This window comes from Trachurus trachurus, assembly GCF_905171665.1.
Source record: "Trachurus trachurus genome assembly, chromosome: 18".
In the NCBI taxonomy this organism is placed as follows: Eukaryota; Metazoa; Chordata; class Actinopteri; order Carangiformes; family Carangidae; genus Trachurus; species Trachurus trachurus.
In genome coordinates, this window is record NC_139909.1 from 24,199,104 (window position 1) to 24,210,870 (window position 11,767).

Consider the following 11,767-nt stretch of genomic DNA (forward strand, 5'->3'; position numbering starts at 1 on the left):
TAAAGGGTCCTCACTGCTGCTATTAACATGGGTGATCTATAAATGTCCTTAAATTATTGAAAATACCACTTGCTCATTCACCAACAATGCAGATGTAATTTTGCAATACCCATATTCCGCCATCAGGAGGCGCTTCCATTGAACCAATGCGTGTCGTTACCTAGACTGTTTTCCAGTGCTCTAGTCCTATGCAGTTCAGCCCTCGAGCCACTGGCAGGGGCTGCAGGTCCGCAGCATGGTCCTATCCTACCAAAGATAAGGCGGGTTTTATTATTCCGGAAGTGGCGCAGCGCCTAGACGCGGCGGTACCATATTCTTTCCGGAGCACGCCAGAAATAAACAGCCTCTCTGACCGCAGCGTGTGTTGTCGTTACATATAAGCACAGCCTACACCCCAAATATCAATGATGAGATAAAGCAGTTTTGACTCTTGAGTCCATCCTCCACAGGTAAGTCAGCTCATTATAGCCTACATGGCATTGGCGTGTCACCGTGAAAACACCATGGTAAACTAGCTTAGCTTTTAGCCACTGCTCCTCGGCTCAGTAGCGTTAGCTCAGATGTTGCTACACCCGCTCCTCGGTATTCTCAGCCTGCAAGTGTGTAGGCTCTAAATCTATGTGGACAGAAACGACAGTTTTGTCCAAGGATGTAATTCGTCTTTTGTGTAACAGAAGAGACATCTGTGAGATCGCCAATTGCAAACTGCAAAGCATCATCACACCGGACCGGGGCAGGTGACGCGACTGTTTCTATCCAGGTTGTGTGCAGCTCTGTGACAAATTCTGTTTCTGAACCCGTTACTTGACAGTTTTAGTCATCTTTCTACTGCATAGTAGTAGTGTGTTTAGGCTACGTGTATTTTCGTTTCTGAAGTAGCCTACGTCTTTGTTGGATGGCAAAGTATTTCTAATTATTGTATGTAGTTTTCTTGGTTAATTGGTTGATCTAGGGGGGGGGGTTAAGTAAAAGTAGCCATTGTAATTTCCTTAAGTCCAAGGCGATGACTTCATCGGTCTTGTTTTGTCCAATCACTGTCCAATAGTCAAAGATGGTTGTTTTTTATGCCATAACAGAAATGTAAGATAGGCTAAGACATCACACCACAGCAGCTGATGAATATTTAGAATTTGTACTAGTTCATTTTTAGGTTATGGACTTTTTCCTTCATCAGTCTCTATTGACTTTATTTGCACAGGTTCATAGCTTGGATCATTTGACCCCAGCTGCTCCCTAAACATCCACTGACACTCCATTAAACATGACAGAGCTTCGCAACCCCGGGATGTCCTCAATTCCTCAGACAGCCGCAGTGCACGGCGACTCGACCTCCCAGGCCGTGGAGATGGACCCGGTGGAGTATACCCTCAGGAAGCGACTCCCCCGGAAACTCCCAAAGAGACGGAACGACGTCTATGTCAACATGAAGACTGACTTCCGGGCTCAGCTGGCGCGTTGTCAGAAGCTCCTGGAGGGTGGGGGTCACAGGGAGATATGTGTCCACGGCCTGGGCCTGGCCATCAACAGGGCTATCAATATCGCTCTCCAGCTGCAGGCCAGCAGTCAGGGGGCACTGCAGCTGGCAGCCAACACCTCTACAGTGGAGCTGGTGGACGACCTGGAGCCTGAAGATCCTGATGAGGCCGGGGAGCCCATGACACGCACACGGAACAACTCGGCCATTCATATTAAGGTTTTCTACCCTGACCCTCAGTGACCTGAATAGAAGCGTTACCAGCGTGTTGGACATTTTGTGTCCTCGTAAACCAGAAGATGAGAAAACATTCTCTATTGGGACTGTTTTGTGGAGACCCCATTACTGGACTGCAGAATGGCAGACAAATATGCAGTGTGTTATCTGCATTGGTGATCTATGTATAACTGACAACCTTAGTTGACTGGATTTATTGTGCTGTTACTTTTGTCATGTGTTGTGCTCTGACTTTTGAGTTTGCATGTCTTGAAGTAACAGTGGTGTTTTCCTGGTGAAACCTTGATGTTATTAAATATTTGAAGACATGGCTGTGCCAAATGTATCTGTAAAGTGTCTTTAACGTTAAGGACCAAGCAAGTGTTTACTTTATTGTCCATGTTTTCAAATGGACAGAAGAGAGAGAGAGAGAGAGAGAGAGAGAGAGAGAGAGAGAGAGAGAGAGAGAGAGAGAGAGAGAGAGAGAGAGAGAGAGAGAGAGAGAGAGAGAGAGAGAGAGAGAGAGAGAGAGAGAGAGAGAGAGAGAGAGAGAGAGAGAGAGAGAGAGAGAGAGAGAGAGAGAGAGAGAGAGAGAGAAGAGAGAGAGAGAGAAGAGAGAGAGAGAGGGGGAAAAAAGAAATCCAGCATTTATTTTTTAGTAGCTGTTGCTGAAGATGTCCACTAGATGTCAGTAGACAGCTACACATAGGTCAGGATGTTGTCCAGACTAGGCTCTGTGGCACCATGTCACAATCCATTCTAAAAACTAGTTCAGCATGGGTTCAGCTGAGGGCCATATCATTGAACTACTGCTGTTTACTTTGGTCAAAGTGGATGTATTTTACAGTTTGTGGAAGACATTGTATTTAATTTGTGGACAAAAATAAAAAATTGAAATGAAATATGAAAATCGCATATTCATTTAATCATCACCTCTGAATTATTGGCAGAGAAATGTGATCAGGGTGTGATGAGGCTGCTGTCATTTTTGATTTCACGATGGCGTGGAGTGGACACCCCGGTGCAATCCCACATTCGGTGAAATGAGTTGTACTCTGCATTTAAATTGTAGACACTTGAACGTTAACTCTGACGGAGCCAAAAGTAATGAATGAGATGGACGGACTTCCCCTTGTTGTGTTTCCATCTATCCTTTCTTTATCCAAGAATAATATTTTGTATTTAAATAGCAAATTAAACAGTGACGAGACAAAACAACACAAAATAACAGGAAAGAAAACATGTACAAACATCCTTAAAAACATCTTGCACTTACACAACAAGATATAAAAATACGGAAAAAAACAAGGAAGACCGTTCAACTAATCTGAAATAGTTGATCTTCCATTTAATAGAAGGCCTCAAGTTCCCAGGACTGACTGATTGCCTGTCTGCCATTTGATGACGAACAACGGAGGGTGGGAGGATACAGTGTTAACGTCAGATTCTGGAAAACTATCTGCAATTAAAGCCTCACAGGATGTTAAGTGTAAAAGACAAACAGCATTTTTTCCAGACAGTCTATCCGTATGTAGAGACTGGTTGAGTGTTGGTTAGGCAGCAACGAAAACACAGAAAATGACAAACAGCTTCACAGTTCTCATGTAACCCTCCTCGCTGACCTCTCGCTCCCTCGTTCGCTGTAACAGAGTCTTAACTTTAACTTTAATTTTAAGTCTTTCCAGTTGTTTGGGAACATGGAGCAGTGTGAAACTGTAACAGCTTGTCACGTACAATCTTTATAAAAAAAAAGGAAGACAGCAGCGTGCCATTGCAAAGGATGTGAGCAAACACCTTTGCAAATGTTTTCAGTGAGAACATGGCGAGAAAAGCCAAACTAAAATCTCAAAGATCCGACACAAAAAAACCCAAAGACTTGAGCTTTAAAGTAGAAAATCTGTATAAATAGCAATTACACAACTTTAAAAAATATATTAAAATAAAAAAAAAATCCAATGAGACTAATGTTTCTGTGAGGCATCATTGAAAAACACTGAAGGCTTTGTGGGCAGAGGCCTCTTTCATTTTTGACTTTTGGTATTTGAAATGAATACCCTGTTGCAACCTCGCTCTCTAATTTCCAGGTGAAATCAATATTTTCTGGGTGTTTCACTCTAAGAGAGATGAGCAAAGGGGTCAAACTCACAGGAAACAAACACATGCACACAACGTGCAGATTTAAACTTGCAGTCACACACAAACAAATAAAAGTACATCCACACACACAAAGTGCAAGAGAGTGCCAGTAGAACAGCTATTGGAGCAGTGCTTCCCAAGGGCCTCATTTTGGTCAGTGTGTGCTTCACCGTGTCCCAAGTGTCACATCTACACTCCAAGGTGCATTCATCTCCTGTCCATCCGCAGCCTCGCTGGGACCGCCCTTTCCTTTCAGTTCCCTCGACGTATGCGAGGATGGCTGTACCTTTCTTTCCACAGCGCTTCCACCAGCCGGGGTGCAGGTCAACAGTGTCAAGTCCCTCCTCTTGCCTTTGGAAACACAAATTAGCTTTGCCTGGAGTGGAGACATCAGCCGATCAGCTGACGTCTTGCTGACAAGCCTGTGCATCCGAAAGGAGGAGGCGCACTTTCCCTCGCAAGAAATTGACGTAGACTTGGAGCAAGTCTGCTGCTGAAGACACCGTCCATGTTCCCTCAAGCTCAGCAGCACTTGCAGGTGGGGTATATTCCTGGAAGAGAACACAAGGGAACATGTTGATCCACTACAATTCTTCAGGCATCCATAAATTTCCACTGTCGCAATCTTGTCTAATCAAGTACTAAAAATGCTCTACCATGGATCATCTTGGTATTAATAAGACCATTATGAAACTTCAAAACACTCTTAGTCTTTTTATTGAAAATCTGTCATTGTTTCCGTGGGTGTAAGAACCCTGGCAAAAGTGATGAAGCGTTTATTTCAAAGAACCCTAAGCCTGGACACAGACCATTCATTCATATTCAGTGTGTCTGCTCACAAGGCCCTGCTCGCGTTTTCATCACGTCAGCAATCTAAGTAGCTTGTACAGCAGCTTCAGACCCCACAGCCGTGTTACGAAAGGCTTATGGTTACACTTAGAGAATGTCCCATGACACCCCTCAGTTCTCTATTAGCAGAGAAAACATCATTATTTCGTTACAGGAAACACTGTGGTGCATCCACTGTGTTTAAATGTAACCCTGTGGCACTTCCTGAATAGAAAGCTTATCTTATTTTATCACCACAAGTTGGTAAATGTCATCTAATTTAAGCTGAGGCAGATAAACTACTTGAGAGTTGGCTGACAACACCTGCAAAAGGGGAAGCAGTGCAGGTGGACATGTGTTCTCCCAGTGTGACGGCTTTGATAAGTGGGCTTGCCTGACTAAAAGGAGTATCTAAGAAGCTGTCTATATATACTTTTTTTTGCTATATACAATTTCATTTAAATATGTATTCAATGCTATCGTGTCCTGTACTATTTAAGAGACAAAAGGCTTCAAGTAGACTGAATTTTCCCTCTGAACCTGCTGTTACTCACCTGGATGTTGAGACTACGCAGCACAGCGTTGATGCTGTGCAGGTTTCTAATGGAGTTATCTATGTGACTGTGCAGCGCTGTGTTGGTGGCCGAGGACCGTAGCGAGCTGAGGGCCTCTTGTAAAAGCCATAAGCCAGACTGCACCTCCTGGGCCTGCTCCAGTGCCTGACCAAAGAAGGAAGAGAGGGCAAGACATCCATCAGTCTTATAATGGAAGTGATAAGAAACAAAGGAAGCAGGTGACCAGCTCTTATTACAAATTAACAAAACAATTCATTGCTAACTGTTCCAACTCAGCTGTTTGCAGTGATTACTTACATTTTTCTTTTCCCAGACATCGAAGTCCACTCTGGTTTGGGGAACAGTGACGGGGTCTGAGAGGCTGCATCCGTCTCTACATGACTTCTAAGAAAACAGGACAGCATTTATAAACGGTCAGTGTGGGTCAGTAGGTCCCCCGCAGCCTTCACCTGCTGGTACGTCTCAGTGCATGCATACATTTTCCTCTCACCATAGCGACTTCTGCGTCTCGTGCCTCCTGAATGAAATGGTCCAGGACCCTCAGGTCACAGATCGGCCTCAGTGGGGTCGGCAGGCCTGGCCGGGTCCACTCCAACACTATCAACAGCAAGGCAAGCAGTCCTGCCGGCACAGACACAGACACAGTCAATCAAAGGCTGTTGACCATGAATGAAAACAAGCAGCAGTAACACAACATTTAAGCCCCTAAGACATCTAGGTATTTATACACTGTTGCCCATAAAGTTGGAATAATTTTGTTTTAAGACACGTTATGCTTTTTATTCCTGTTATAAAGGTTAACTGTTTAATTTCCACAGTGATATGTGTGGAAGAGATTGATCAATAAAGTTTTTAGAAGATATACACTATTTATCTTTATCTATCAAGAATAAATCAAATTGTCACAATCATTTCATGAAAAGAGGTTAAAAATATATCCAACTTTATGGGCAACACTGTATGTACTCACACTTAGGAGGCGATAACAGACTGGCAGTCTGATAAAAGGAAGAGAGACACTTATTACACTTTCCACATCTTGCTTCTTGGATATGTCAAATCGGACTGGAACCAACATGGAACAGAGGTCCCAGCTATTAGGTCATCTGCACCATGTGATATTACAATGTTTATAAAATAATTATTTCTATAGTATTCTAAAAGCCAGTTACCTCAGAGACAGGTTATAGCCATGATTTAAAGATAGTTTTTTGCAGCGCTAATGCTGATCACTTTCATAAATCAGTAATATCATTATATAAAGTGATTCATTAGAAAGACACCACTTAATGAAAACTGTGGCTCTCTTTCAGCACAGTTAAATGAAAAGAGAGAGAATACCCAGCAACCAAAAATAAACATTTCATATTCATTTTCATGTGATAAAGACTGTTTTGGGGGGGAAGATACAAAGCAATAATTATTATTTGCTCTGTTTTATCACATTTCAAAAATGTGAGAATCTCAAGACCTTAGGAACAACAGTTTCTTTTGTAATGCAGCTGACCTGCACGAACCACCCTCAAGTCCTGACGTAAGCCATTCGGTGCATATGTGAAAACGCATCTGGTGACTCCTAAAGGCATTATGCACATGGTCTTGCCATAATGTAAATGAATGAATGAAATCATTGATCTTCTTAACAAAGCTATCCCACGGTTAGGTCAGAGGTTACGCCAGCGCTCTTTGACTAGTCACAGATCCTGCACCTTGCTTTAATCAATCAGTGTTATGGTATTATGTCATTCAGGGGCAGAACAGCGGTCTTTACATTAGAAAGTTTGGTAAGCTGACACAGACTGGTCAATATAAATACATTTACTATAAACCAGCTGATGACTTTTAAGGCTGCGTCCTGTAAAATCATCACAGTAGCATGATTCAGCATGATTCGGCAGTGCCTTATTCATTTTGTTTCATTCTTACACATGAAACCATGGGTTATCCCAGATGCTGAACAGGAACCTGCAAATGCAGTACCATGACAATGCAGAAATGTCTGTCAGTGTTAAACCCTTATTTATGAATGGACAGCTCTATAATTGGACCATTAGTCTGCCTTATTTTGAAAATCTACGCATAACTTCTAACCCTTTCTCAGTGAAACTTCTAACTTTCGAGCACAGTCTGAACTCTAAGGATCTACTCGGCAATGAGAGATGTTGTGCTGCTGTGGGTCATGTGGGCGTCCAGCCTCGTTCCCCTGTGCCACATGCTGAATGCAGTCTTTCACAGCGGCCGTGATGTGTGACGCAAACGGATGATAGAAAATACAAATGTCTTCGCAGGCAGACAGGTCAGATACAGGCTAGATTAAGCCCCCAGACTCCTAGATAACTAGCACAAATTGAGCTGACCTGCAAAAAAAAAGGTTACATTTAGCTTGCAGGTTTGGAGGGATCAGACGGAATAACGTCAAGAATTATAATACCATTGCTAGTAGTGAATTAGTAGTGGTCCCTCAAGAGGTCAATAGTATAATCAGCTTAAACTCTGTGCCCCTTTTTCTGCAGAACTATCAGTGACACGCAAGCCCGTGTCAATAAAACTGTACATCTGACTCATACCTTTCCCATGCTTCACAAAATGTTCTTTACATCCTGTGTGCACACAACTTCCAAAGCTAATTGCTCCATGCCCATTTGTCTGCAGCCTCCTCGTTCCCCTGAACAAGCATTTGTAATCTCTGCAGATTTAAAGTCCACTTAACATGAACTCATGCGTGCCACAAAACATGCACACAAATTCTTGTGTCATCAGGTGCACATACATGAGAAGGAATGTGCGTTTTCAAACAACGTCATTGATAATGGTTGTGTACTCATGATAAGTAAAAGACACGAGAGAGGAAATGAATCCTGAATGGGGCTAATTACACAGCATTTCACACAGGATCCTACTACACTGGGCTTGTTTTCATCCTGTTGGCGGCCAAGTGGCCGTTCCACTTCAGTCAGATGCTGTAATTTACCTTATAGTGGACAAATGTCCAAAAGTCAACCAGTAAGTTTACCAAACTTTAAATCATTAGACATATGGCCCTTTTTAGACCTCTTATGATATTTTATAGCTTATACAATCCGTGGAGGTCTACATTATAATTCCTTAGTTAAACTAAAAATCAACATTGTGCTCCCATGTTCACTTATGGCCTCTGCACGCTTAAATAATCCTTAAAATATACCACTGTGTGCAGCAGTTTCAAAGGCAAAGTGATGTCTGCACAGAGTAACGGCCTCTTTTCCATCCGTTCTCCAAAATGCGGCCACTTTGTTCAATAAGTGCGTGTGTGACTCAGCTTGAGGATTATCGGTGACCTTTTCACCTCCGCCATTGCCTACGTGAGAATGCATCAATCTAAACTGCGTATGTGCACACGCAGACTTTCTCACACATACACTCACCCTCTTCTCTCTACATTCTCACCAAGGTGGTGGAATTTGCAGTCCAGGACTGTGGCCAAGCGAAAAGTTAACAGCTTTGTCTGCTAACGTCCGCTGCCAAAACCATGTTGCTATTTTGAATTGGAGGCTGTAGTCCACAAGTGGCAGTGATTTGGATAATGGCAAGCCTCAGTCCAGGTATGTGACAGATGCTTTGGAAAGGTGAGCAGATGCTCACGTGAGACGGTGCCTTTTGACATGTGCTATTTTAACCAACTCATGTCAGACATGTGCACGGACAGAGCTGAGGCTTAAACCAATTTGCCTGGTGTGGTAGTGATGGTTAAATGGCACAGAGGGCTGATAAGGAGATCCTATTTTAAGTAGACCTAAGTGAGTGCTCTGCGACCTCCTCTCTATTTTGAACTGGTCTTCCCCATGACAAAGTGCAGAGTTGTAAATAAGTAGCTATCAGGTGACACAGGTGTGACATAATTTCCTGTCCAGCTCCACTGGAATTCCACATAGTAGTCAGCCTTTAATAACCCTTTGCCCTTTTCTGTTGACATAAGTATGTGACGACTGTACCAAAAACTGCACATTCAGCTTTTGCATTCGGTCCCCTCCACTCTGCTGTGTCATGCTGGAGAAGGGTGACTGCAGACATGTATCTATCCCATGAACTTGACAGAAAAACAAACTGGTCATCATTATCAGAAATTCCTCAGGAGACTGTTTTATCTCCAGTGGCTTACAGTAACAGGAAATGATACATCTGCAGAGTCTGTGGGAATAAACCCGGCAATCCTGACAGGTTTAGTGCCTTGCTCTCATCACTAAGGTTCACAACCAACATGATGCCTTGCATCAACTTCATCAAAACCTTTAGGCAGATCATCTGTCTTAGACTGAAATGTCATAGTCATAATATCTAACCTATCCCAGTTATTAAGTTTGTTCAGTGTCTTCATTTAGCCAGAAATTTTAATTGCTTCATTTATTGGTGGCTAAAGAGAAGAATATAGTTTTACAGTACAACCTAATGTATAGCAGTCTTCCAGTAATCTATTTCCATGAACTGTTAAATAAATATAATCCCACTGCATGCAGAAATGGGTCTTAGAACAAGTAGGATGTGGTGTGTAGCACAGCTTGGACCTGAGTGATCAAAGAACCCCCAGACCTCCAGAGTCCAAAAATAATCTCAAGTCTGAGTATTCACATGTGTCCAAAGTGTATGTGAATAGAGAATAGCTGCAAACTATACCCACACATCCATCCACGTGCTCTAAAGCACCACGCATACAAACTGATGCGGCACATAGTAACAGAAAGTAAAGCAGCAGACTGGATTAAGTCATAAGCGCTCTTACCTCTACCCGTTTTCTGCAACATTCGCAAACAGGTGCCGCATCTTTTACACACATCGTGAAAGAATGACTGATTTACGCACGCTTCGCGGCTCAGATTTAAAAGACACCGGTCAAATCCGTCCAATCAGTCCAACATACAGCACAAGCGCGCGGGGACTCAGCGCAGGTCCGACCAGCGTGTAGATCCGTGTCAAAAAAAGGCTCTGCGCTGCTGGTGAGAGCAGAGCTGGTCACCTACCAGGCTTTGCATCACCGCACTGCTTTGGCAAAACCTTTTATTTACCTCCCCTAAGGATATAGCGATAACGTGATGGCGCCCCAAGGACGAGGACGCGCCTTTTACGCACAACACTGAGCGATTAAACATCGACCCATGCATGAAGTCGCCCTTTGCGTAAAGCGTGAAAATAGACTAACGACTAAAGCCAGTGTACAGAGAAAAAAATCATGAAGGCATGACCATAACTCACTGGGAAACTCCATAGCGGTATCCGCATAGCCCTTCACAGGGTCCTCGCGGTTTGGCCCATAGGTCCGTCTATTGCCCATTAATTGGAAACGAAGCTCTTTTGTGGATGTCTTGCACTTATCCGGTAGGTGTTTCTAAAAACTGATCCTGTTTGATTTTTTTATTGATGACTTTGAAAATACAGTAGCATTGTCTCTATGACGACAATCCAAAACTACCTCCTCCCTTAAGGCAATTTTGTTTTCTTTCATTGTTATCCAAATAATAGCCAATCCCTGTTTATAAAACATTTGGCCTAAAAAGTAAATAATGTTTCGAAAAAACGTGGCGCGGAGACTTCCCATCTATTGTTTGGGTGATTTTCGGAGACGGTCATTTGCATAGGCCCACTATATTTAACACACTTCAAACTGATAGTGTAAATATTGATCATTATGAGCAATTTAGTCCAACATATACGTTTTTTTCAAATGTAGGCAGTCAGTGTCATCTGCCAGGGCTCATTCAGTGAGCACAGGGGTTAAATTCTGACACAAAAACATTAATAACTGACCTTATTATTGAACTTTTAAACTATGTGAGACATGACAATGAGATTATATTTACAGCACCTGTGCAGATCCATCAGAATGTGTTACTGTTACTGGAGCTGCTGAGATGTCATCTGCTCAGTGAAGTCGAGTCAGTGAACAGCACAGCACATGGAGCCCAGGTATAACTGTGGAGTTATACCTGCTTCTCCCTTACACCACCCCACCCCATCCCCCCATTCCCACAGTGAAACACACCCTCTCATGTTAACGGTTTGTTGTCATCCCTGAATGTCTGCACCCTGGCACTCATGTGTCACGGTTGTTGGAATATGATTTATTATGGACAAGACCGTTTCTAATACAGCAGAAGTTTAGAATCATATGTTGTGAAATCATGTTAATACAATTATTATGAAGGAATGGAAAATCATAGATTGTCACTCAAATTTAAAATGATTTTTTTTTAATACCAATTTAACAAACAAGCAGTTTCACCATAAAAAGGCTAAGCTGTGGAAAAACAAGTCATCTATTAGTGTGCAGCTTTAAAAGATAAAACACAGGTAGCTGAAATGAGAGAAGATTATATGTTAGATGAGAGAGCAACAAGACAGTCAGCCAAAGGAGAGCAGTGACTGATCTGACTGCTCCAGGTCAGCCAACCACTACAGATACTTAGAGAATTTAAAGACCAGTTTAAATACATGGAGCCTTGTTTGACACCGGGATACACCTGGATAAGTGCAGAAGGACACTTTTTTTGTGTGAAACAAATTAAAG

The 11,767-nt window shown here is 42.7% G+C and overlaps 2 protein-coding genes across 2 annotated transcripts; one reads left to right on the forward strand and one right to left on the reverse strand.

The window, feature by feature from the left end:
• The first annotated feature begins 298 nt into the window (after nucleotides 1-298).
• Nucleotides 299-2,119, forward strand: pop7 (POP7 homolog, ribonuclease P/MRP subunit). Its single transcript, XM_083992794.1, has 2 exons — nucleotides 299-449; nucleotides 1,199-2,119. Exon 2 carries the CDS (start codon nucleotides 1,262-1,264, stop codon nucleotides 1,715-1,717), a length of 456 nt encoding a protein of 151 aa, XP_083848920.1. The 5' UTR covers nucleotides 299-449; nucleotides 1,199-1,261; the 3' UTR covers nucleotides 1,718-2,119.
• Nucleotides 2,120-2,942: 823 nt separating this feature from the next.
• Nucleotides 2,943-10,309, reverse strand: epoa (erythropoietin a). The gene is made up of 5 exons (XM_083992804.1): nucleotides 9,986-10,309; nucleotides 5,720-5,850; nucleotides 5,527-5,613; nucleotides 5,209-5,373; nucleotides 2,943-4,377 (listed from the first exon to the last, which is right to left on the reverse strand). Exons 1-5 carry the CDS (start codon nucleotides 10,005-10,007, stop codon nucleotides 4,225-4,227), a joined length of 558 nt encoding a protein of 185 aa, XP_083848930.1. The 5' UTR covers nucleotides 10,008-10,309; the 3' UTR covers nucleotides 2,943-4,224.
• Nucleotides 10,310-11,767: the final 1,458 nt, after the last annotated feature.

Coding starts and splice junctions, on each gene's coding strand:
- epoa (XM_083992804.1), bottom strand. CDS start 10,007: ATGTTGCAGAAAACGGGTAGAG. Junction 5,374..5,526: donor ATGTCTGGGAAAAGAAAAAT/GTAAGTAATCAC, acceptor TTCTTTGGTCAG/GCACTGGAGCAGGCCCAGGA. Junction 4,378..5,208: donor TGCGTAGTCTCAACATCCAG/GTGAGTAACAGC, acceptor GTTCTCTTCCAG/GAATATACCCCACCTGCAAG.
- pop7 (XM_083992794.1), top strand. CDS start 1,262: ATGACAGAGCTTCGCAACCCCGGGATGTCCTCAATTCCTCAGACAGCC.